This window comes from Mesoplodon densirostris, chromosome 10 (genome assembly GCF_025265405.1).
Source record: "Mesoplodon densirostris isolate mMesDen1 chromosome 10, mMesDen1 primary haplotype, whole genome shotgun sequence".
Taxonomy (NCBI): domain Eukaryota; kingdom Metazoa; phylum Chordata; class Mammalia; order Artiodactyla; family Ziphiidae; genus Mesoplodon; species Mesoplodon densirostris.
The window spans coordinates 83092792-83119080 of NC_082670.1; the positions used below are offsets into that span (position 1 = coordinate 83092792).

Consider the following 26289-nt stretch of genomic DNA (forward strand, 5'->3'; position numbering starts at 1 on the left):
GGGTAAGCAGGGGGGAGGGATAAATTGGGAGATTGGGATTGACATATACACACTATTATACATAAAATAGATAACTAATAAGGACCTACTACATAGCACAGGGAACTCTACTCAATACTCTGTAATGACCTATATGGGAAAAGAATCTAAAAAAGAATGGATATATGTATATGTATAACTGCTTCACTTTGTTGTACACCTGAAACTAACACAACATTGTAAATCAACTATATTCCAATAAACATTTTTAAAAAAGAGAAAAGAAAATACACAGAACCGAGCCTCAGCTGACCTTTCTTTTCCTCCAACAAATTTTAGGGAGAAAATAACAGGCTACAGAGATAAACCCATGCACATATGGTTGCCTTATCCTGGACAAAGGAGGCACGAATATACAATGGAGAAGAGACAGCCTCTTCAACAAGTGGTGCTGGGAAAACTGGACAGCTACATGTAAAAGAATGAAATTAGAACACTGCCTAACACCGTAACAAAAATAAACTCAAAATGGATTAAAGACCTAAATCTAAGGCCAGACACTATAAAACTCTTAGAGGAAAACATAGGCAGAACATTCTATGACATAAATCACAGCAAGATCCTTTTGACCCACTTCCTAGAGAAATGGAAATAAAAACAAAAATAAACAAATGGGACCTAATGAAACTTAAAAGCTTTTGCACAGCAAAGGAAACACTAAACAAGACGAAAAGACAACTCTCAGAATGGGAGAAAATATTTGCAAATGAAGCAACTGACAAAGGATTAATCTCCATAATTTACAAGCAGCTCATGCAGCTCAATATCAAAAAAACAAACAACCCAATCCAAAAATGGGCAGAAGACCTAAATAGACATTTCTCCAAAGAAGATATACAGACTGCCCACAAACACGTGAAAGAATGCTCAACGTCATTAATCATTAGAGAAATGCAAATCAAAACTACAATGAGGTATCATCTCATACCAGACAGAATGGCCATCATCAAAAAATCTAGAAACAATAAATGCTGGAGAGGGTGTGGAGAAAAGGGAACCCTCCTGCACTGTTGGTGGGAATGTAAATTGATACAGTCACTATGGAGAACAGTATGGAGGTTCCTTAAGAAACTAAAAATAGAACTACCATATGACCCATCAATCCCACTACTGGGCATATAACCTGAGAAAACCATAATTCAAAAAGATAGATGTAAAACAATGTTCATTTCAGCACTATTTACAATAGCCAGGACATGGAAACAACCTAAATGTCCATCAACAGATGGCACACATATACAACGGAATACTACTCAGCCATAAAAAGGAACGAAATTGAGTTATTTGTAATGAGGTGGATGGACACAGAGTCTGTCATACAGAATGAAGTAAGTCAGAAAGAGAAAAACAAATACCGTATGCTAACGCACACATATGGAATTAAAAAAAAACGGTACTGATGAACCTAGTGGCAGGGCAGGAATAAAGATACAGACGTAGAGAACAGACTTGAGGACAAGGAGCGGGGAAGGGAAGCTGGGACGAAGTGTGAAAGTAGCACTGACATATATACAGTACCAAATGTAAAACAGATAGCTAGTGGGAAGCAGCCGCATAGCACAGGGAGATCAGCTTGGTTCTTTGTGACCACCTAGAGGGGTGGGATGGGGGGGTGGGATAGGGAGGGTGGGAGGGAGGCTCAAGAGAGAGGAGATACGGGATATATGTATATGTTTAGCTGATTCACTTTGTTTTACAGCAGAAACTAATACAACATTGTAAAGCAATTATACTCCAATAAAGATGTTAAAAAAAAAAACCTGAAAAAGAAAAAAAGAACAGGCTATATAAAAAGAGACTCCTAAAAGATTGAGTACAACACACACATACCTGTCTTCCTAGAATACAGGCAGGACCAATAAACTTACTACTTACTCTCCAGAACCTTCTATGTCAATGGAAAATTGCCACTATTTTCAGCAATTATGTGAAAGAGATGATTTTAAAGTCATATAACCTTGAGTTCAAATACTGATTTTGCTGCTGACTGGCTGTTTGACCTTGGAAAAATTGTTTACCTTCTTTCTCTCTTTTTTAGATTGCTTATTAAAATGTGGGTAAAATTATCTAGCTTACAGGCTTATTATGAGGATTAAATATGATAATATATGTAAAGTACTAGGCTTAGTGCCTGGCACGTGGTCAAGGCTTCATATCTGGTAGGCATTATTATTGTTCAAACTGGAGGTCAGGACATAGATGGGAGGCCTCCCCTGAATAAAAGTCCACCATGATAGACATGAAGAATCACTCACAAGCTGGGCAGGAAAGAGAACTGTGATATTTTACGCATACTTTCAGAAAGGGTTAAAACAAAAGAGGTTAACAACAAAAATTAACCAGTGCACTACCCTCTATTACCCAAGTTTCTGCTAATTGTAGGTCTGAATCATTGAAGAAGAAGAAGGTAAAGTCAAATAATGAGCATGAGGGGTCTGGGTTGGTGAAGTATGTCAGAAGGCTTGTCAGATGTCTCCCTGTGCATAGCTGTGTTATATGGTTTATAATAGCTTCCATCATTGGGTGAGCGGTGGCAAAAGTAGAAAATACTATTTCTGTATGTCCTTTTCTGAAAGTACACCTCTGATTACAATTCTGTGGTTCAAGGCTTATAAAAGGACTTCAAATAAAAGAGTATATTTATAATTCCATTTTGGCAACAAAGGGAAGAGCTTTCTAAAATGTCTACAGCAGTTTCGAAGCCTGCATAGAAAATACCCAATTCCCACTGCCTCTCAATTTCAACTTTCCATTGCAGTCTGTCTCTCCATAATAGGTACAGTTAGACAGAAATATCTAGCCATGTGTTCTAGGAAAAACTGATAGAGAAGTAAGATGAAAAGTCATGATGGGGTCATCAGAAAATTGTTGCTCTGGGAAATTAAATATTGCTCTCTGGCCCTGTGCCCTCCACATCTTTAATTCCCTCTAATTTTGCTCCTGCTAACAGAGTAGAACATGCTCATGTGGTGGATACATCTTGATCTCATTCCTTATCTCAAGAATACTGAAATTAAAGTACATCTGGCAAGCAAAGCCATTGAAAACCAGCAGTCCATCAAATATCTAATGACTGTTAGAGGCAGCACGTGACTTTGGAAAGACAAGATTTAACTTCTGTACCTCTTCCTCCAGCCTTGTGATGCGAGAGACAGGCTGTGACCAGAGGGAAAGTTTATGGCTAGAGACATACTGTGAACCTCAGGTGAAATCCACACTATAAAGTAAGAGAATCAGCAGGTTGATTTAGGTCTCAGATTGACATGCCTGCTCCATTGCTGCACTTTGACTCAAGAGAAACAAACGACCAAACACACACCTTTGTGGAATGTGGGCATTTAAGCCTCAGGAGACCATTAATGCCTTGACCTCTGCATTTACTAATTTAGTCAGTATTTAGTTGAACATCTATTGTGTGCCTAGGATTGTGATAAGTATTGGCCTGATAGTGGTGAATGCAACAGACATGGCCCTTGCTCTTAAAGAGATAATCAAGAGGGGGAGACAGACAATAAGAGAACAAATAGTATGCAAGGTAATTTCAGACTGTGTGAAGTTTTATGATGGTAATAAACAAGGACTGTTACAGAAAAAAAATAAACAAACAAACCCAAAACAAGGAGAAGCCTATTTTAGGCAGAATGATAAGGGAGGGCTTCTCTTAAAAGGTTACATTTAAATTGATACTGGAAGGAGTTCTAAGAAGAACACTGGGATGGGGGAAAAGCACTTGTGGCCAAAACCCTAGGATGATCCCCAGTGAGTCACACCCTATTCACCTCCCCTTGAGTGTGGGAGACTCTATGAATTGCTTCTAATTGATAATATATGACAAGAGTGAAGAGATTTTGCAGATGTAATTTAAGTCCTTAATCGGTTGACTTTAATAGAAAAGGATGATTATCCAGGACGGGACCAACTTAATCAGGTGAGTAAGACCCTCTTTTAAAAGAGGGTCTAGAAATCAGAGACTTGAAGCACCAGAGATGTTCTCTCTCTCTCTGTTGCTGGCTTCGAAGACTCCTACAGCTGTAAGGATATGAGATGCATCAACAAGATGAGGGATCAGGGAAATGGATCCTTCCCTGTTGTGCCTACAGATGAGAACACAGCCCAGTCAGATCCTGAATTCCAGCCTTATGAGTCCCTGAGCAGAGAACCCAGCTAAGTAATGCTAGACTTCTGATCTGTGAAAACTGTGATATAATACTTGGGTATTCTCTTAAGCCACTAAGTTTGTGGTAATTTTTACAGAGCAATACAATAAAAACAAATACAATACTCTGAGCAGGCAAAAGCTATAAAAGTCATTGGGAGTTGTTTTGTGGTGAGCAAGGAGGAAGACAGCCAGGAGGTAGAACATGAGCTTGTCTATGAGAAAATAGTAAAGTTTAGGCTTTATCCCAGTATCTGACACGTGGTGGTTAGTGCACAGCAGGTACTTAAAACATCTATTGAATGAATTTATGAATAATGAAAGTATGTTGCTAAATAAAAGTGTTTAATACTAGACTGCCATGTCCACCCACTCAGATTTTAAAACACTTCTTCAATATATATTTATTGAAAGACCATTAGGTACAAAGAACTGTATTGCTGCCAGAGGGCCAGGAAAAGTGATTAAGAAATACAGCCTGGCCATGAAGCAAATTCTGAGACAACAGATCTTCTGGAAACTTCTGGATTAGGAAAAAGATATGCACTTCTATAGAGATGAAAGACTCTATAATGAGGTATAGATACAACCCAGTAATCTGGGTCACAGCTGAAAGCTGACAATTTGAGTTTTCTCCTCAGTCTAATAAACTGAAAAGCTGCCAAGGGTTAATCAAGTCCAAGGAAGAGAGAGCCCTGTAATAAGATAACCACACCATCAAAGGCACATCAAGGATGGATTGGAGGATAGTAAAGGAAATGTTAAGAAAGTTAGTAATTCAGTAATGGTGGGGAATTTAATATTGAAAATGCGAAGATGTTTATAGATTGGGAAATTATATTCCATGTGCCTCCAGTCAAGTCTTCTGGATTATGTGAAAAATCTCTAGAAATTGAGAGAAGATAAATGAAGAGAATACTGTCATCTTCAATTAGTTAAGAGTATGTATGTTATCCCTGCTGCCCAGGAGACACAAATGATGTCTGAGGAGAAGGTTAGGGTCATACTACTGATGTTTCCAGGAGCTACAGGTGAGATCAGTAAGGGCACAACCAGAAATGCTGTTCTCAAAAAGCAGAACTGAAACATGAAGAAACAACTAACTTTCTTAGCTTGTACTCATCCATATCCCCTTGAAAATTAGCTGTGTTGCTTCCCTAAGAAGGATTTATCTTCATTTTAAAATATATGAAAGTGAAAACATCTCAGAGGTGTTTTTCAAGGGGAAATGCCCATGCATTTCAGAACAAAGCAATTAAGGATAACTCATAAAATTAAGAAGAGGGGGTAGGAAGTTGCAGACATCTGGTACACCTAACTGGTCATTAAGTCAACTCCAGATGTGGAGGCTACTAAAGGAATGGGGAAAAACAGTGCTTTGCATTCTTTAAACTTTTAAAATACATCATCATCATCTTTGCATTTTATGAAAATGGAAAGCAGGTCTATATTAGTCTCATTTCTCAGATGATAACACCCATTCTCAAAGAGGTTATCCTACATTTTTTGAGTTAGGTTTAGAATTCAACTCAAATGCTCAAATAGCTACATAACTGACTGTTTCCTCTCAAGAGTTTAGGAAAATAAAAACAACACTGATTTCATAATAAGGGTTTCCAATGATTTTACAATGATTATGTTGAGTATGAGCAAACTCTTCTAAGAGACAGACCCATGCAATCTCAAACAAACACATCTACTTTTAAAATTCTATGAGTAGGGGCTTCCCTGGTGGCGCAGTGGTTGAGAGTCTGCCTGCCGATGCAGGGGACACGGGTTCGTGCCCAGGTCTGGGAAGATCCCGCATGCCGTGGAGCGGCTGGGCCCATGAGCCATGGCCGCTGAGCCTGTGCATCCGGAGCCTGTGCTCCGCAATGGGAGAGGCCACAACAGTGAGAGGCCCACGTACCGCAAAAAAAAAAAAAAAAAAAAAAAAAATTCTATGAGTAAATATGGAGACATTTATTAAGCTTCCTTTTTAAAAAATGGATTGATAGACACGGTTCATGTTATAACAGACAGCTGATATGCTAAGTGATAGAATCACTCTTTGTTAAACATCATTTCTCATTTGAGATAATAACTGCAGTTCCCAGCAGCACCTCATAGAGAGATCATAGGAACCATCAGAAAGCTGCACCAGAAATCAGATTACACTTTCCCCTAAAATGCAATATGCATACAAGGAACCATGCGTATTTCTGGATTTGGAAGCACCTATGAACTGCTCTGTCTTGTAAGGAGAAGGACCAGAAAATACAAAACAAAACAAAACCCAATACAAGCAAGGTGTGAACATAAGGCATACGATTTTCAGTTCTGTATCTTTGCCCCTACAAGTGGATCGAATTCTGCAGAGCTGAGTGTAATCTCTGAGAAAGCGAGTAAGTAAATCTATGATTTCTGAAACCTGATTGCAGGGTGTGAGAAGTACAGACTTCAGGTGAAATCTGTTCTCGTCAGTCTGGGACTGTTTTCAGGGATGGCGTGAGAGGGATCTATCCCACCGATGTCAGTATTTCAAGGCCCTGGTCACCATAGCCATGTCTCCTGTATCACTGGTGGCATGAGATGAAGTAAGAGGCAGACTAACGAAGAGTTTCTATTTTAATGGTTATGTTGCACTTTAATGCCTATTGTTTAAAAAGATCTAGTACACCAAAGCTGTGATTTCACGTATATTACTTCTAAGAATAAAGATAGGCTTAAAAAGTGAGTTAGGAGTTGGCTTAATTAGGAATATTAAATAAATAATCACACAGGTAGTACTTGGAAATGGCAAAAATCATCAAGGTGGTATACTAATGGCTGAAGTCTAGAATACAATGCTGAAGATAATTTTCTTCTTATCCCATTGTGTTTTTTTTGTTCTTTTTTTTGCGGTAAGCAGGCTTCTCACTGTTGTGGCCTCTCCCGTAGTGGAGCACAGGCTCCGGATGCGCAGGCTCAGCAGCCATGGCTCACGGGCCCAGCCGCTCCGCGGCATGTGGGATCCTCCCGGATCGGTACACGAACCCGTGTTCCCTGCATCGGCAGGCGGACTCTCAACCACTGCGCCACCAGGGAAGCCCTATCCCATTGTTTTGATAGTTTCTTTGTCGAGACTTTTGCTATTTGTTTCTATTTACAAAATATCTATGTGCTTAAGGCAGAAAATTTGGAAACGCCGAAAAGCACAAATGAAAACCATGAAAATCAACCATAATGCTATCCATAAAGATAAGCATAGTGAAGATGTTATTTTTTACCCATCCACTACTTTTTCCATAAAAGTGGGATTACGTCTTCACACTCTGGTTCATAGCCTGATTTTCCACTTAGAAATATGTCATGAACATTTCCCCATGTGGTAAGCTTTCTTCTTCTGCTATTTTATTGGCTGAAGAGTATTCTCTCATACAGTTAAATCAAAATCTAGGTAATTAATCTCCTACTGCTGGGAATTAAAGTTGCTTCCATTTTTTCACTGTCATACAAAATGCTGCAATGAACATCTTTGGACTTAATACTCTTGTACACATCTCTAAGTATCTCCTTATAACAAATTCCTAGAGGGAGAGCTGCCAGGTTAAATGGTTTGCCCATTATAAAGGGGTTTTGCTGCAAATTAACAGATTATTCTACAGAAAATTTACCATAATAAATTATTCCACCAGTAAGTTATGAGAATACCCAATTCTATAACATTTGTAATGTATTATCATTACCAATGTTATATTTCTTTTAACATATTTCTGGTATTTGTCAATACAATTGTATAACTCAGATGACTAAAGACATGAAAGTTAAAAATAATCATGTATTTAGAATTAATTTATGGGTTATATTCTTCTTCATATGCTACTTGTCCTAATTTCTACTGAGTTGAACCACTGAAGCAATAATTAGTTGTAGGTGTGAGTATAAAATATAATAAGAAATGCTTTAAGTATTCCTGTCCCAAGAAGTACTTCCCTTTATATTTCTTATAATTCTCTTTTAACTAAGGGGACAATCATTATTTTGGGGAGAGAGGACATGATTCTTTTATATTATTATATTTTTTCTAACTCATAGAACAGATGTTGAAAATATGTGTCGAATTAATTCATTTTTTATGAGAAAAGAGCAAAAGAAGGTGCTGCCTCTTAACCCTATTCAACAAGTTCAAAGCCATCATGGTAAGAATGGCATAGGCATAGACTCTTTCCAATGACTCTGATGTCTGAGCAAGAACAGAATATTTGCATGATAAGCTAGCTGCTGCAATAAGAAGAAAAATGAATTCCTAGAATCACTTTATGCCTAGCAAGTTTAGGAACACTTGACTAACTCTTTAATTTTGAGTATTACTTATCACCCAGGTGGGTGATTGTCAATCTTTTTGAAGCTATGACAACCCATCTTCTTATGGTAGAGAAGATGGTGGTGATGGATGGTAATGCCACTTGTTTACCCTATTCTACAAGTGCCACATGGGATGTAGTACCATTTTAATTAAAAATAATAATAAAATTTAATTTCATATTGAGACTTATTTGAGAATTTCAAAATACTTCTTGGCCCATCACAGAAACTCTCTACCTTCAGGTAGGCAATAAGTGCTCTGAATTGAAGTGGGCTGAGAAGAAAGTAGGGTGTCAGGAATTCCTTTGAATGTAATGTATATATTACATTATGAAATGCTAAACAGATACATATTTAGTAAAACATCCAGAAATTTCTGGATGATAAGAAATGGTTGATAAGACCCTACTAACCAGGTAAAACAAACTGCCATCATCCATCTATTAATTCAATAGGCATTTACTGGACACCTACTTTGTGCCAGTAAATATTTCATGCATTGGAAATATTAGCAAAAAAGGCAGAGATGAATTGCCACCCTGATGAGGCCAACATTTTGGTGAAGGATGGGCGGGGAGGGTGAGACAGATAACAAACAGATAAAAACAGATGAACAAGAAATGGAAAATAGTGGTAAAGGCTTTGATAAAAATAGGACAGGGGAATAGGAAAGAGAATGACTTGATGAGGTGTGTGGCAAGGGGGAACTTTAGATGGGGTGGTCTTGGAAAACCTCTTGGAGAAGTTGACATTTAAGCTGTGCCAGTCATGCAAAGGTCTTGGCAAAAGAGCATTCTAAATTGAGGGAAGAGCAAATGCAAAGGCCCAGAACAAATCTGATGTGTTGGGGAAACAGAAAGAAGGCCAGTGAGTAAGCATGCAGGGAAAGTGGTATGATCAGGGCTGATTCCTGTTCTTCCTCAAGCCGTAGTGACGAGTTGGAATATCATTCTCGGGGTGATGGGATGCCCCTGGAAGGTTTTAGGCACAGAAATGTCATGATCCAATTTACAATTTTAAAAGATCACTTGAGTTGGTGTGTGATGGGTGCATTATCATGGGGCAAGAAGGGAGGCAGGGTTACCGGTTGGGTAGACACTGGTCATCCAGGTAAAAGATGCAGGTGTCTTGAATTAGGGGGTAGCCATGGAGGCAGGAATAAGGAAGCCTCAAAATCCTGTAGTTCTTATGTTAAACATTTACTTAAATACAGTAGAATATGACTCAACCATAAGAAAGAACGAAATAATGCCATTTGCAGCAACATGGATGGACCTAGAGATTCTCATTCTAAGTGAAGATAAGTCAGACAGAGAAAGACAAATATCATATGATATCACTTATATGTGGAATCTAAAAAAAAAGGATACAAATGAACTTACTTACAAAACAGAAATAGAGTTACAGATGGAGAAAACAAACTACCAAGGGGGAAGGGTGGGGGATAAATTGGGAGACTGGGATTGACAAATACCCACTACTATATATAAAATAGATAACTAATCAGGACCACTGTATAGCACAAGGAACTCAATACTCTGTAATGACCTATACGGGAAAAGATTCTAAAAAAGAGTGGATATATGTATATGTATAGGTATAACTGGTTCACTGGGCCGTACAGCAGAAAGTAACACAACATTGTAAATCAACTATACTCCAATATAAATTTTAAAACATTAAAAATTAAAAAACAAAAAAAACATTTATGACACTGTTGTGATGTTGTCTGTTGACTTTTTGCCTCTTCCAGTAGACTATAATATACTTTAACTGCTACCATTTATAAAGTGCCCCATGTTACTCTGGGCTTTATACACATGAATTCTCATAACAGTTGCATCCCAAGTTCATATGGAGAAGGTTAACTAATTCCCACGGCCCCAAAGCTAGTGAGGGGCCATATTAAGATTTACCTAGGTCTGCTGGATTCTGAGCAAGGAACAACTCTTAGCCAATATACTACAGTGTCTTCACTTTACCAACTTTAGGGGCAGAGTTGGTGCAGGGAAACCAGGGCACAGCTTAATTTTTATAATGGTTCTTAAAAGGCAAAGGGCAGCAAAATTACCAAGAAGTGGGGGGGCTTGTTTAAAATGCAGATTCCTGGGCCCTACCCTGAGCATGCAGAACTGGAATCTAGGGCTGTGGGCTGAAACTGTGCCTTTTAAAAATGCTCCCAAGCAACATTCAATAAAATCTGCAAAGACTGCAAAGTAGGCACATAATAAATAGTGGGTGAATAAAGAAATGTAACGGGGAAATGGTCGCAGGCAATGAAGATCTAGGGTACTTCACTCCCCCAAACTGTGATCCAGAGAAAATGTAAGTCCATTTTTGGGGTGGGCCCAAGTGGAGCCTCAGCTAGCCATCTCAGAAATTCAGATGTGACTAACATATGGGTATGACAAACTCAGGTGTTCTGGAAGCTTTCTGTTTTAAATAATTTCACTTGATGACCAGGTGCTAAGTCCAGCTGTCTCCCCAACTGAGGAAGTACAAGCCCTTCAACTGGTAAATACCACCTATTTTAAAGGCACATAATCTTTAAAAAAAAACACACACAAAAAAAACACCATCATTTTGATCTTTTGGCACTTACCACACATGGGCCAATTGACCCCTTAGACACAATACACATAATACCCAGGGTTCATGAGATTTTTAGGAGCTCACAAAACATTTAAATTTCTTTTAAAAATCAGAAGAAAAACCTGAATATATTCTAGCCTGGATTATATTCAACTTTTACCAATGCAGCTATAAGACGCAATAAAAAAAATTTTTTTTTTAATCAAGAAATGCACATGAAGGCAGTGATGCCTAGGGCACACAGAAATCATCATGTGGCCCTGCTTTACTCACAGCTCTGGGCCCAGGTGACAGACACCTTACCTGGCAGGCATTGTACAAGAGCTGGTGTTCGAACTTCTTGATCCCAAGAATGTTCTGGAACATCTCGTAGAGTTGCTCTTTGCTCAGAATAAGCTCGGAAGCTGCGCTGGCTGTCATCCGGGCCTGCTGCTTCCTGGGGTCCTCTTCCCCACGGTAAATGGCATCAAACTTGGCCATCCAGGAGCTCAGCACGGTCTCCTTGCTGAGGCCGTCGATCTCGGGCAGGCTGCGCACCCTCTTCTCGATGTGCTTCTTGAAGACCTCCCGCGAGTCGTTGGCGGAGCAGCCTCCACTCTGCACCATGCGGGCCACGCGGTCACTCTTCAGGAACACCTGAGCAAGAGCAGGGCAGGACAGACATCAGGAAGCCGCCCGGCAGTTAACACGCTCCCTGTGAGGCTGGAGGCTGGAGGCTGGTGGCTGGGCCTGGGCAGACCCCCCCTCACGAGCCTCCCAGGAGGCACCAGTGTGAATCGCATCCTGCCCCGCTACCTCCTAGCTGTGGGAACTGAGAGAGGGCCTTTGCATGTTTTGCCTTTGTGTCCAAATCTGGAAAATGGGAATAACAATGGTATTTACTAGGTTGTGGAAAGGATGAAATGAGACAGTCATATCCTGAGAGGCAGCATATAGTGTAGAGACTCAATTGCTCACACAGCCTGGGGCCTTTCTGTGCCACTTAGTGGCTGTATTTCTTTTGGCAAATCAACCTCTTTGTACCTCAGTTTTCTCATCTATAAAATGGGGATAACAGTAGTTTCTACAGCACAAGCGTTTTTAAATGAGGATTAAATGAGTCAATATATGATGAGCACTTTAAAAAGTGGCTCATATTAATGCCATATAAGTTGTTGTGGTTGTTATTATTTTTATATGTAAAGTATCTGGCATGATGCCTGGTACATAGCACTTTCAAAGTACATAGTCCACTATTTACATCTCATTTTAGCCTCTCAGTGACACTCATCACAATTAAAATTGAACAAGGATTAGGTAAATATGTATTTAATGTCTGTCTCCCCTCCCCAAATGTAAACTCCATGTGGGCAAGGACTGTGCCTTTCTTGTTCCCCCAAATATCATCCATCTCTAGAGGGGAGCCTAGCGCTTTGAGAGTGAATGACAAGGCATTAGACTCGATCCATTTTGTAGAAGGAAAAACCAAGACTCCGGAGAGGAGAAGGGACTTGCTCTTGGTAACTCAAATTGGCTGGCTCTAAACGCACGGTCTTTTGACTTCACCCTGGTTCCTCCCTTTCCTACGGGTCTCACCTGCCTGGTGGGAGAACCCCTGGTTGCTTTGCTGGTGCTGCCTGGGTCCTGGGATGAAGCAGCCATTAAGAATAGTTTGCTTTCACCCCAGTGCCCACCGTTCGGGAGCTTATACAAGCTATACAGTTCTAGGGTGTCATACAAGGCAGTGAAGCTGCTGCTTCCCATTCACAAAGAGGAAACGTCTGACACTTCTGAGCTGTGTCCTGGTCACACTTCAGTAGGTGCACAAATAGCCTTCCAGAGGCGGAAGAAATGTTCACTCCTCTGTCAGATTTCAGGGGATGCCTTTGGTAGGCAATTGCTTGAGGGGCATCTCATTGCCTTCTGCTTCATCACAAAGCCTTCCTTGGGGAGGAGAGATGTTAGAAAGATGGGTTCCATTTATTGTCAATTGAATTAACTAATTTAGAAAGAAGGGGGGCTGAGGGTTTGCTTCACAGGCTAGAGGCCATGGCCAGCTCCACTGTGCCTGGGAACTGGTACTCAGTTGAGACCTTAGAGTTCATTTAAAAATCAATTATAGAAAAAAAAAAGTTTCAAATGAATCCTCAGGCCTTACGAGCTTTAATGAGCTAGGAATTCACCCGAAAATCTGTAATGCTTAATGCAGGTAGTTTCTCCATGTAACACCCTGTGTCTCAGCTATAGGTCTAGATCTCAAAGAACATCAAAGTTGTGAAGCAAACGAGGAACTTTCTGGAGAGGCAGTATAACATATGACAAGACTTGTAAACCATGATCCCAGGCCAGTTCTGCCACTAACTTGCTGTGTGACCTTGGGTAAGTTACCTCATTTCTCTGATCCTCTAATTTCTTTTCTGTACACTGAGGGAGTTGAACTATAAAAGTTTGAGCTTGTCTTTTCAGCTGTAATGTTTATACTCTTCTCCATGAGCCCATTCACCCTTTCTTTGGACACTCACTGGGGGAAGGCACGTGCCAGGTGCCAGGGTTACAGTGGGGAGCAAAACAGATGCTGATCCAGCCCTCGTGCCTCCATGACATCGTCCTAATCATCCCATACAAACATCATTACAATCTGGGACAAGTGCTAGCCAAGGGTAAATACACAGGTTCATGGGTGCCCGTAGCCAGGAATATATTCCAATATGCAGTTAGGAAAGCCTTCCTGGAGGAGACATGAAATGTGAAAGATGGGTAGGAAAAGAGTGAAAGAAGGAACAGTATGTGTAAATACACTGAGGATCTGAGAAAATAAGGAGAAGCCAGTATGGCTGTGGCAGTGAGGGGTAAGAGAATGACCAGTATAAGATGGGCAGAAGGGACCAGATGGCCAAGGGCGTGGGAGGCCCCATTAAGAACATTAGTTTTGGGCTTCCCTGGTGGCACAGTGGTTGAGAGTCCGCCTGCTGATGCAGGGGACACAGGTGCGTGCCCCGGTCCGGGAAGATCCCACATGCCGCAGAGCGGCTGGGCCCGTGAGCCATGGCCGCTGAGCCTGCGCATCCGGAGCCTATGCTCCACAACGGGAGAGGCCACAACAGTGAGAGGCCCGCGTACCGCAAAAAAACAAAAAAAACCATTAGTTTTCATCCAAAGGGCACTGGGAAGCCATTGAAGGCTTTAAGCTGGGATGTGACACAATCAAGTTCACATTCTCTGGCTTTAATGTGGAAAGCAGACCTGAAGAGGGACAAGAGAATAGGCAGGAGGCCAGCTGAGAGACACCTTATGAGCATAGGCGAGTGATGATGGTGGCAGGGATGCAAAGGGGTTAATTCTTCGTTGTCAGCGCTAACGACTTATCAGAGGTGACTTAAAAACATTCAATCAACGATGAAGCCATACCCTCCTCCCATTTGTCCATATCAGTGTTCCACAGACCTGTAGCAGGTACCCATTATAAGCTCTCAGCACCATATTCCTTTCTCCCAAAGCCCTTCCACAGCTGCCATTTTTCATTTGTCTCTGTGACTATTTAGTTAATATCTGAGGCTCTAGCTAGACTATAAGTCCCAGGAAGGCAGGAATTGTAGCTGCTTTTTTTTCTATTATTTCTTCCGAGTGCCTAAGACAGTGCCTGGCACATAGCTGGTGCTACGTTGAATGACAGAATCAGTGAATGAATGACACGAACAAAGCAGACATCTCAAAGCAGAGACCTATGGAGATTATATCTGGATGGGGGAACGAAGGTAAAGGAGAAACCAACAAGCACAATATACTGGTCTCTTAAAACGATTGACTGACACTACATTTTTCCATGGGACCTGACAACAGGGGGTAAGAAATGAGGATATTGGCATGTTGGTCCCAGATGGCATCCATAACGGGTAACCCCTGGACCCTGAGCACATTATCTGTTTCCCACAGTCCCTTCCTTTGTACACAGTAACCACTCAATAAATATTTGTTGAACTACCAGCAGATGGCTTTAGATAAGTCACTTAACTTCTATCAACCACGCTCTCCTTTGCCATCGCACGGGGTTCCCCCAGCCAGCCTTCTTTGATGAGGACCAAACTGAAAGGACTCTGAAAACCGGAAGGCTCCCTCTGTCCACAAGTAGGATATGACTGCCAGGCCCCAGAACGAAAGGAGATGAGTGGAATGTCAAGAGCATAGAGAAGGAGGCAGAACATCGAGGTGACAACCAAGTACCAAAAGGCAGCAAGACAGCCACGGGGAGAGAGGGCGGTAGCGGAAATCTAATTTTCCAGGCACATCATCTGTCTTGGCTTCTCAGTCTGTCAGAAGGGAAGTGGGGCCAGTGACGTGCTTGTGTGTCTCTAAAACGACCCCTGAAACTCATTTGGACCGGGAGCTCTATCGGGTACTTTGGGTTTTGTTTTCTGTTTCATTTTTTGGTAGCTGTTGCGAGAGTGTTCAACTCCAGGCACAGCTCTATGCAGCACATCCATAATCCTCCCCACCCCTCTGCCAACTCTCAGACAGGCAGGTCATGATGGGAGAGGGCAGATAAACAAATAAATACGGAATGGGGAAGGGCAGTCAATTCAGCGACTCAACCCCAACCATCAGTCCTTTGCTCCATCACCAGAGCCAAGCAACCTCAAGGTTGTTTTAGAAACACACAAGCACGTCGGTAATTGATGATTGTAGACAATACGGGGTAAAGCTGACCCAGCTCCTGCTTCTTTACAGACAGGCTGAGAACACAAGATGGATCCTTTCCTGCTCTACAAAAGCACATCATTTCAACATAAATAAGAAAAATACCTAGATGCTAGAGTAAATAAGATTTTAAAAACCTACAACAACCAGGTTACTAATGAACTTTACTAATGAATGGCACATACATAATGGGAGCAGTGGGCTTTAGTGTCAGATGACCTGGGATCAAATCCTGGTTCCACCAGGTGCTAGCTTTGTCAGCTGAGCAAATTGCTCCATCTTTCTGGGCCTCAGTTTTATCATCTTTCAAATGGGAATCACAATCACCCTCCCGTGTAGGATTGGAGTGAAGATTCAGTGAGACAATGAATGTCGATTGGTGAGCATGGTGTTCTACTACAAGAATGTAATAAAAGTTACCTGTTATTTTAAAGAGAGTGTCATGAAGCCATTAAAAAGGTAACTTTTTTTTCATCAGCATCAAAAGATGTCCATGAACTTATGGTTACCAGGGGGTAAGGTGGGGGAGGGATAAATTGGGAGATTGGGATTGACATATACACACTACTCTATATAAAATAGGTAACTAATAAGGACCTACTGTACAGCACAGGGAACTCTACTCAATACTCTGTAATGACCTATATGGGAAAAGAAACTAAAAAAGAGTGGATGTATGTATATGTATAACAGATTCACTTTGCTGTACACCTGAAACTAATGCAACATTGTAAATCAACTAAACTCCAATAAAAAAAAAAACCCACAAAAGATGTCCATGATATGCTGTTAAACCAGAGACTTCCAATGGTAGGAGTGAAGTGGGGTTGGGGCATAGGAGCATAACCCTTGATTGAGAACATCACAGGTAATAACACTGTTTACGGATGAGAGTATATCATATGTGTGACTTTTGCAGAAGTCGAAAGAAGATAGAAAACAACTGTGAAATGAAACAAGTGGGTTCCTAATATTTTTTAGTTACTTTCCATCTTAACATGGAAATCAAGGAGCTATCTTTATGTGTATAGATAGACACATCGAAAAATACCTAGAAAGATATATGCCAAAATGTAATAGTGGTTGTCTAGGATCATGCGATTACAGGTATTTTTCTTAACCATTTCATTTACATTTTTCCCTACATTGTCTATTTTTATATTTGGCATGTTTGTCTTTCACAGTCATTTAAAACACCCCTTTCTACATGGAAAAATGAGAAATTTTACGTTCACTGAGGCAAGGTGCATGTTAATTTCTAAAATAAAAAGCATCTTTGGATCTTAAAGTTATTCTTCACCAGAAAGTAAGGTTATCTTGGGCAAACTTAGGAATCACATCTGGGGCCATGAGCTGTGGTACGTGATGGTAGATTAGGAACAAAAGTAGTTTTCTTTCCCCTTTCTATGCCTTTTTGCCCTGCCTTGACCTTGTATCTTCCACACCCAATGTCCAGGCCCCAAACTAGGAAGTGGATTGATTCCATAACTTTCAACTCTCCTCTATTATTTCTTGCTTTCTTTTTTTCTTAATATTTATTATTTATTTATTTGGTTGCACTGGGTCTTAGTTGCGGCCAGCATGCTCCTTAGTTGTGGCACATGGGCTCCTTAGTTGTGGCATGAGAACTCTTAGTTGCAGCACGCATGTGGGATCTAGTTCCCTGACCAGGGATCGAACCCGGACCTCTTGCGTTGGGAGTGCAGAGTCTTATCCACTGCGCCACCAGGGAAGCCCCTCTCATTTATTTCTATACAGCACGTGGGCACTACACCACCACTCTTCCCCCCAACCTTAATATATTCAGCATAGCACTTTCCAGTTGCTAGATTTACAGGGAGGTTGTGTGTCTGCGTGTGTGTGTGTGTGTGTGTAATTTAGTCTTGACAACAATTATGCAAGCAAGATCCTACTACAGATGAAGAAGCTGAGGCTCAGACGTGGCTGAGGTCTCACAGCCCGTGTGCAGCAGAAATGGAGCTCAACTCCACGTCTCTTGGACACTCACCTCATCCTCCTAACCACTTGGCCCTCTGCCCCCCGCCTTCCTTGCCTGGCTTTTTTCACAAGAATGAATGCCTTTAGAATGGCTAGTTACTCTTTTCCTAGGGATATATCTGTTTCAAGGCCACTGAGGAATCAGAGTGGTTTTGCTTATTGGAAAATGTGTAGCTTTATTTTATTTTAAAATTTATTTTTATTATTTTATTCTGCGGTACGCGGGCCTCTCACTGTTGTGGCCTCTCCCGTTGCGGAGCACAGGCTCCGGACGTGCAGGCTCAGCGGCCATGGCTCACGGGCCCAGCCGCTCCGCGGCGCGTGGGATCTTCCCGGACCGCGGCACGAACCCGTGTCCCCTGCATCGGCAGGCGGACTCTCAACCACTGCGCCACCAGGGAAGCCCTATAGCTTTATTTTAGAAAAATAGCCAGGTGTGACCTGACATCTACTTTTCTTAGATTAAAATAAGGTCAGTCATAAAGACAAACGGACGTTTGTCACCCTATGCAGAGAACACCTGCAGTTTCTGCCTGCCAACCGTCTGTCCCCTTCTGATGACAGCACCTCAGTCCGAAAACACCTTTGTCACTGCACACAGTTTTAGTGGGACTGTCAATCACAGGACCTTGCAAAGGAAGGACAAGGTCCTGTGACTGGCGATCAGACTTCCCCTTCTGGTGCTCCGATTCAGAGCAGGGAGGCGTAAGAATGGAATGGGGTTGGAGTAGATTCATACCAGTGATGGTGTGTGCATTAAATCCTGCTACCCGGCTTCCTGAGGCTAAGCTGTCCTGGTTTCCATCTTTTCTTTAGCTTGGTTGTTTCCTTTAATAATAAAACAACAGTTGTTGTTATTATTAGGGCCTAATTCAGCCACAGTCAGTTTCTTTTGCTAGCAACCGAAGAATTGTGTCTGATACGCCATTCAAATCTAGTTGGACAAAAACTAACGGGGGCTTTGTCAGAGGAGATCAGCTAAAACCAAAACGAAACAAAACTCAGTCATAACAGTGGCGCTGGCGGAAGTCCAGATATCGGCTGTCCTGTTCTAAAATGAGTGTTGGTATGTCTTCTCCCTTATTCTACACTCCCTCTTCCCACCATATCTCCCCATGTTTCCTTCCTGGCAGGATCTCAGTGAGGAAGGTTCTGTAAGACCTTTCCATCCACCTCTTTTCTATGATGTCGGGGCCAGCGTGTGAAGGAACCAAAATTAAGCAGGGAGATGGGGAGGGAGGTGAGGATGGAGGGTGGGAGGGCTTATGTTTCACAATTTGTCTTAAAAGAGCTGAGAGTTAGAAAAGATGAGGGGGCCCTGGAGAAAAGGGTGGGCTCTCTGATGGCTTAGGACTGTGGCTGTGAAAACAGGATAAAGTTGCTGGGCCAGATCTCAGAGCATCCATCTCAGTGCCCACCCTCAAAGCCACAGTGAAAGAGATTAAAGGATTAATCTCCTGCTCTGCTTGATCTGCTCTGCCAATCAGGGCCACCAGGGAAGGACAAAATAAACCTGCACGCTCGCGCGAGCCATAGGGAACCTTGGTCTCCCTCTATCCTGGAGGCCAGCTTGCGAGGAGTGCTGGCCAGCTGGGGCCAGACTGGGCTGGATGTGGGTGGGCACAGATGGCAGAAGGACAGTGGCTCCCCACTCCCTTTATTTTTAAAAAATTGCTCTTTACTACTCTAGCAAGTTGACAAACCATTATTGACTTAGCAAAACAATGCCACTGCCTGAAACTGACTTTAGTCAGTGACTATAGTAATCTATAGTCACTGACTATAGTCAGTTGCTGGAGAAAAAGTTTGGTTTTCTTAAAATTTTCATTTTCACTGGTAAATTGGGATGTGTCAGTGTTTATACAAACAGTGGAGCATGTGTGAGTGTGCGCGCGTGTGTGCGTGTGTGTGTGTGTATGTGAGGGGTGGCGGTTGAGAATTTAGAAGGAGAGTACCTGTTGGTTTTGCCTGTTGAGCACACATTCCCCCTTCTTCTGTTCAAAAGCACACCCAATTTCTTGATGGGAAACCAGGCCATTTTCAACACAAACGGTTCCAGTACGACCAAGCCTGCACTCTGGCTCCAGCGATGGTATCTGTCCTGGGTCTATGCCACCCCTCATCTATAGTGATTAGTTCAAGAAAGGACACAGGGCCCATGTTGGTCCAACCAAGTCACCTGGGGCCTTTTGCTGGGACTCTCAGCAAAGAAGTACTCTCTTTGCCCCTGGAGTTGCTAAGCTGGTAGGATGGGAACTTCCAGTGTTGTTCACATAGAAAGAACCTGCCCAAGAATGCAGCCAACCAGGGAAGAACAAAGCCGAGGTGTGGGGGGAAAGATACCCACCTTGATGGCATCTTTGGAGTCTCTGGATCCAGCCACATTGATCCAGCTAAAGCCAGATCTATCCCTGGACTTTTAAGCTGCTTGGGCAAACAAATCTCATTTTTGGCTTAAGCCAGTTTGATCTAGGTGTCTGTACTTGTAATCCAAAGAGTCCTGCCTGGGACAGATACTAACAGGGAAACAACTACATCCCAGAGGAGGGCAGAGAAAGAGATATGAGCTTCTCCACTGCCCAAGAGTAGAGGGAGAGAGAGAAAGGGATGGGTAATCAACCTGGAGTGCTCCCCAGTGAAGGATTAATCCTGATCCCTTGACAGGGGACCTCTGTTTCAGAGGATTAGGCTTCCCAGGAAACATGAATCTTAAGACTCTCTAAAGCTTTGTAATGAATATGGTAAATAATTAATACCCCACATTATTTCCTGTTACTCAGATCTTAATATTAAATATTCAGCAATTTCTTAATGTCTGTATTCTCACCAGACTTAAAGGAAGCTCTTTCAAATAAACTAGCCACGATACAGGAAAATATCAGGATCACTATAGATGTCGTGGTAATTTCCAGAGACTCATTAGCAAGTTGATGACTATTAATTTTCAAATTTAATTAATAGACAGAAGTGGCACTTTCTTGTAATTTATATCATTAGTCAAATGAGCCTTCTCATTAATATCTGCAATCTACAAGTTTACAAACTGGTGAATGACTTTAAACATGGAGAACTATTGATAAGGAACTACCTGGTCTCAACTGGTTTTTGGATTTTCACAAAAGGGGGAAAAATTAATTTCATTCCCTGGTGGTTTCTAAATAGAACTTTTCTTAAATATATTTAGGTTATTCACTACCACACCACCACTGTGATTACAAACCTCATTTCCACTCTCCCTTAAATCCAACCAAAAAATGTGTCACATCAGATAAAGCACCAAGTTCGACCCTTATTGGCAATCATTAATACTACTTGTATTAATGAAAAAATGTTTAAATTTGACACATATGAAAACAAACCAGATGTCTAAAACAGATACAAATAGAAATTTCATTGAGGAAACGGTGTGCAAGATGAGTCTGTGGATGGACCCAGCAAACATCACAGAGACAAAGGCTGTTTACTATTAAAGGCTAATTAGCAAACAAATCAATAATATTTTCACAAGATCTAATTGCAATCTTGCTCCACTCTCTCTATGAAAGAAGGAGTCAAGTGCTGTAGCAATAGGAAGGAGAGTTTTACCAAATCAATCAAATAACATTTTTAAAGCATCTACTGAGAAATGGAGCACCCAATGGTCAGGAGAAGCATGTACTTGGAGGAGCAGCGAAGTGGGAGCACCTATGTTTTTGTTTTAAAATAATTTTCTACCTAATAATTGAAAAAAGAAAGGAAGGAAGAAAATCAGCAAAGCAATCCCATGGGGGAAAAATCAGAAGTTTGTTGGGTTTCCTAACACCTACTTCACAATTTTTTTTTTTTAGGTTGAATTGCATATGGCAGGATTCCATCAGTTTTTTAATGCTTAGGGGTTGGTTTCTAATGGTTTTAATCTAGCCTTGACAATAGGTAAGACATCTGGGGCACAGGATTCCAGATACAGAGAATATCTGGTTCAGATGAAAATAGATTAATATAAAGTTAAATGTCTTTCAAAGGCCAAATGATATGTATGTGAGGTAAACATTACCAATAGGAAGATATGGCATGTTCACTTCATTAATGACGTACAAACAATAGCAAATGTGAACATTTTGAAAGAATAACTACAAAATTTAAAATATTAGTGGAATTCCAACTTCACTTTACTGATAAATAAACCTCTGAAGTCTAGAGGTGAAAATTCACTTATGGTATATACTCAGGATATATTTTCTCACGTATAGGTTTCCACCTGCGAACAGTGCTGCATTTTGGATGCTGTTCTAACTTGCAGAAAAGAACTCAGAGTACCATTTTAATGGAAAGAACAAGGAAGCTAGTGAAGGCAACATCCTTTGGAGGTGTTGCCATCCTTTAGAAAGTGGGTAAGTGGTGGGAAAATGCTTCCAAGTGAGTTCAAGTCTTAGCCTGTGGCATTTTAACAGCTGTGTGACCTTGAGTAATTAACCTAACTTCTCTGAGCCTCAGTCTCTTCATCAGTAAAATGGGAATAATAGCAGTACCTAACTCAAAGACTGTTGTCAAGATTAAACAAGAAATGGTACATAAAGCACTCACCACTCTGCCTGTTATAACAATCGGTTGGCAAACAGTAGCCTTTCTTCCCCACTCCCTCCATACCCCACCGAACAACATGCTGTTTTCCTTTAAATTGTAACCAATTACCAACCCCTTGGCCTCAGGAGGGATGGCCCTGTAGAAGGCCAAGGCTACTATTCTCACTGACCAGTAGTTCAGAAACCCTGAGCTTCAGGCTCAAGCAGTCTTGGCATTCTTCTGCCCGGTGAATCTTACCTCGTAGTAACTCTGGACAGCATTCATAAAGGCTTCGTCAGCCACGATTTGGGTTTCCCCATTGAGAAAAGCCTGAAACCGGTCCTTGACTGTCTGCAGCTGCTGTTTGCTGATCTGTAAGAAACAGAGAAGTAGGGGACAGTGAGGAATTTCTCTAGACAAGGATCACGGTTACTTTACGTTGAAGATGCCAGGCCCATTGACGTGTTAGAGCCGGCTTATACAGGCGTGAGGGAGCTGATTATTATATTTGCGGGAATTCTGTGAGGCAGTTGTTAAACAAAGCCATTACTAAAAATTAATATAAATTATAGCTAAATTATATTGAAAACAAGGGTAAGATACACTCAAAATTCAATGCTTCCTGGTTATTTTATCACATTTGCTATTATCTGAGTTTTTGAGGTCACTTACATCTATGTATTTGTATCGTGGAAATGATATAAAATGTGGTGCTACCACACATTTCTTCCCAATTTTGCATTCAATGATTTTTTTATTGGAAGCTAGACATCAGCCAAGGTGAGAGTGTTTACACCATGGAAATTGGCAAATGCTACAAATCAGGGTTGGATTCTTTTGTTTGTTTTTTTGTTTTGTTTTTATTTTTTTTGGGAGATGGTTTTTTCAACACACCATTGCACAGGCCCCTCAGGTGGTCTGAAATATCCTGCTTTACAAAGATATAATAAACAAAACAGTAAGGTACTGACATAAAAATGGACACGTAGATTAGTGGAACAAAACTGAGAACCCAGAAATTAATCCACGTATATATGGCCAACTAATATTTGACAAGGGAGCTAAGAATACTCAATGGGGAAAGGATAGTCTCTTCAATAAACAATGTTGGAAAACCAGATATTCACATGCATAAGAACGAAACTGCACTCCTATCTTACACCACTCACAAAAATTAATTCAAAATAGGTTAAAGACCTCAATGTAAGACCGGAAACTTTAAGACTACTAGAGGAAAACGTAGGGTAAAAGCTCCTTGACATCGGTCCTGGCAGTGATTTTTTGGATATGACACCAAAAGCACAAGGAATAAAAGCAAAAATAAACAGGTGGGACTACATCAAACTCAAAAGCTTCCACATAGCAAAAGAAACAATCAGCAAAATGAAAATGCAACCTATGGAATAGGAGAAAATATTTGCAAACCATCTACCTGATAAGGGGTTAATATCCAAAGTATGTAAGGAACTCATATACCTCAATAGAAAAAAAAAAGAATAAAAAAGTGCAGAGGACTGGAATAGACAATTTTTCAAAGAAGACATACAAATGGCCAGCAAGTACAAGAAAAGGTGCTCAATTTTACTAATTATGAGGGAAATGCCAATCAAAACCAAAATGAGCTATCACCTCACACCTGCTAGAATGGCTATCATCAAAAAAACAAGATACAGGTATTGGCAAAAGTGTTGAGAAAAGGGAACCCATGAACTGTAGGTAGTAATGTAAATTGGTGCACCCACTGTGGTTCCTCAAAAAATTAAAAATAGAACTACCATAAGATTCAGCAATACCACTTCTAGGTATACATCCCAAGGAAAGGAAGTCACTATCTTGAAGAGATATCTACACTCCCATGTTCATTGCAGTATTATTTACAATTGCCAGAACATGGAAACAACCTACCTGCCCATCAATGGATGAATGGATAAAGAAAATATGATATATGTATGTATACACACACACATGTGTATATATATACATATGTACACACACATATAAATACACAAACACATATACACATGTATACATATATAACACGCACATATTGGATTATTATATACACAGAGACACACACAGACACACACGTTGGAATATTATTCAGCCATAAAAAAGGAAATCCTGCCTTTTACAATAACACGTATGGACCTTGAGGGCATTATGCTAAGTGAAATAAGTCAGACAGACAAAGATAAATACTGTACGTTCTCACTTATATGAGGAATCTAAAAAATCTGAACTCATAAAAAGAGAGACTAGAATAATGGTTACTGGGGGTTGAGGGGTAGGGGAAATGGGGTCTAAGGGTGCAAACTTCCAGCTATAAGATGAGTAAGTTCTGGGCATCTAATATGTATAGCATAGTGACTGTAATTAACAATACTCTATTAAGTACTTGACAGTTGTGAAGAGAGTAATCTTACATGCTGTTACCACAAGAGAAAAACAGTAATTATATGAGGGGATGGAAGTGTTAACTAACCTTATTGTGGTAAGATTTCACAATATATACATGTATCAAATTGTCACATCAGACATCTTAAACTTATATATGTTATATTTCAATAATATCTCAATAAAGCTTGGGGGAAAATACCCTGCTAAGTGCAGCATGGCAATATACAAAGGTTTTCAAACTTTACTGTTGTTACATTCACGATCACATGAAAGGTGATATTTAGGTCCAAGATACACTTCCAGGATGTGGCATAGATAATTTGGGCAGTAGGTTATGTGTAGTTCCCTGCCTCATCAAGACCGCCTTTCTTCCCCACGTAGGAAAGCATTCCTGAAAGATTCCTATTTATTCTTCCTCCTCCATTCTTTATCTGGCTGTGTCCCACTGTCCTTCAGTCTCAGCATGAGCAGTGCTAACTTATGAAGCCCTTCCCAAACCCTAGCCTACATCTTCCTGCTAAGTCATTCTGGGGCACATCATTTATTCTAACTACTTGTTAGTTATGGTCAAATTTGTTAGATGATCTGCCTTTCCTTGCTATTTTGTTCTTTGATGTTTCCCCAGGGCCAACTTAGTGCTTTAATACATGGCAGGTATTCATGTTAAATGAATGAATGAATGAAGTTTATGGAAGACAAATTATTTTCGAATATCCTTTCATCAGTTCTAATTTATCTAAAAACAAAGTCAGCTAAAAACTTTACTCTTTTAACCATTATTTATGCAAAGTCACCCTTCCTAATTGACAATGGGACACTGTGAGAACTGCTGCTCTAGTAGAAAGAGGAAAAGATCATTCCAGGCTCAGTTCTATTGACCATTGTGTCATCTTGGAAAAACCACTTATGTTCTCAGAATTGGCCACAGACTTAAAAGCCTTTCTGGAATAGGGCCGGGTTTAGATAAATGAATGTTATCCTAGCCTCAGTTTTCTCACTTGAAAAATGATGATAATCCTTATTACTCACTACCTTGGGATAGTTATAGCTATTCAATGACATGAGTTCTTTAAAATTATGAGTTTGTATATTCATTTAGCGTCATTTTGCATCATCAGAGTCAATGTAAGTCTTGCTAGTAGAAAGTAAGTCTTGCTAGTAGAAAGTAAGTCTTGCTAGTAGAAAATAAAGCTTCAAGCCATAGGAGACTGAAGCCTCACATGAGCTTTAACTCCATCAGGAAATGAATCAAAACAGACTTTTGAGAACAGACACAGATGAAAGTTGGGGTGCTTTAGCTAATTTTTGTACTTTGGGAGAAGTGGGGAATAGTGAATTTGGGGGCAGATATAGAGGGGTTAGTTTTGTATCACATTCATATTTGTTTTGTTCTAGAGCACCACTGCCCAATGTCAGTGTAATTTTACATTTTCTAGTAAATTTACATTTTCTAGTCACATTAAAAAAAGTAAAAAGCAGGTGAAATGAATTTTCATATACTTTGTTAGACCCAGCATGTCAAGATAATATCACATTGACATGTAATCATTAGGGAAATTATTAAT

The 26289-nt window shown here is 40.7% G+C and overlaps 1 protein-coding gene across 16 annotated transcripts in view; it reads right to left on the bottom strand.

The window, feature by feature from the left end:
• Positions 1-26289, bottom strand: part of CADPS (calcium dependent secretion activator) — a 481350-nt gene that overhangs the window by 352889 nt on the left and 102172 nt on the right. For all 16 annotated transcript variants that reach the window (XM_060111563.1, XM_060111565.1, XM_060111566.1 and 13 more), the window contains 2 exons: positions 22586-22699; positions 11417-11749 (listed from right to left, as the gene is read on the bottom strand). In XM_060111563.1, coding sequence (XP_059967546.1) covers positions 11417-11749; positions 22586-22699 — 447 coding nt within the window. The remainder of the gene's footprint in view (positions 1-11416; positions 11750-22585; positions 22700-26289) is intronic.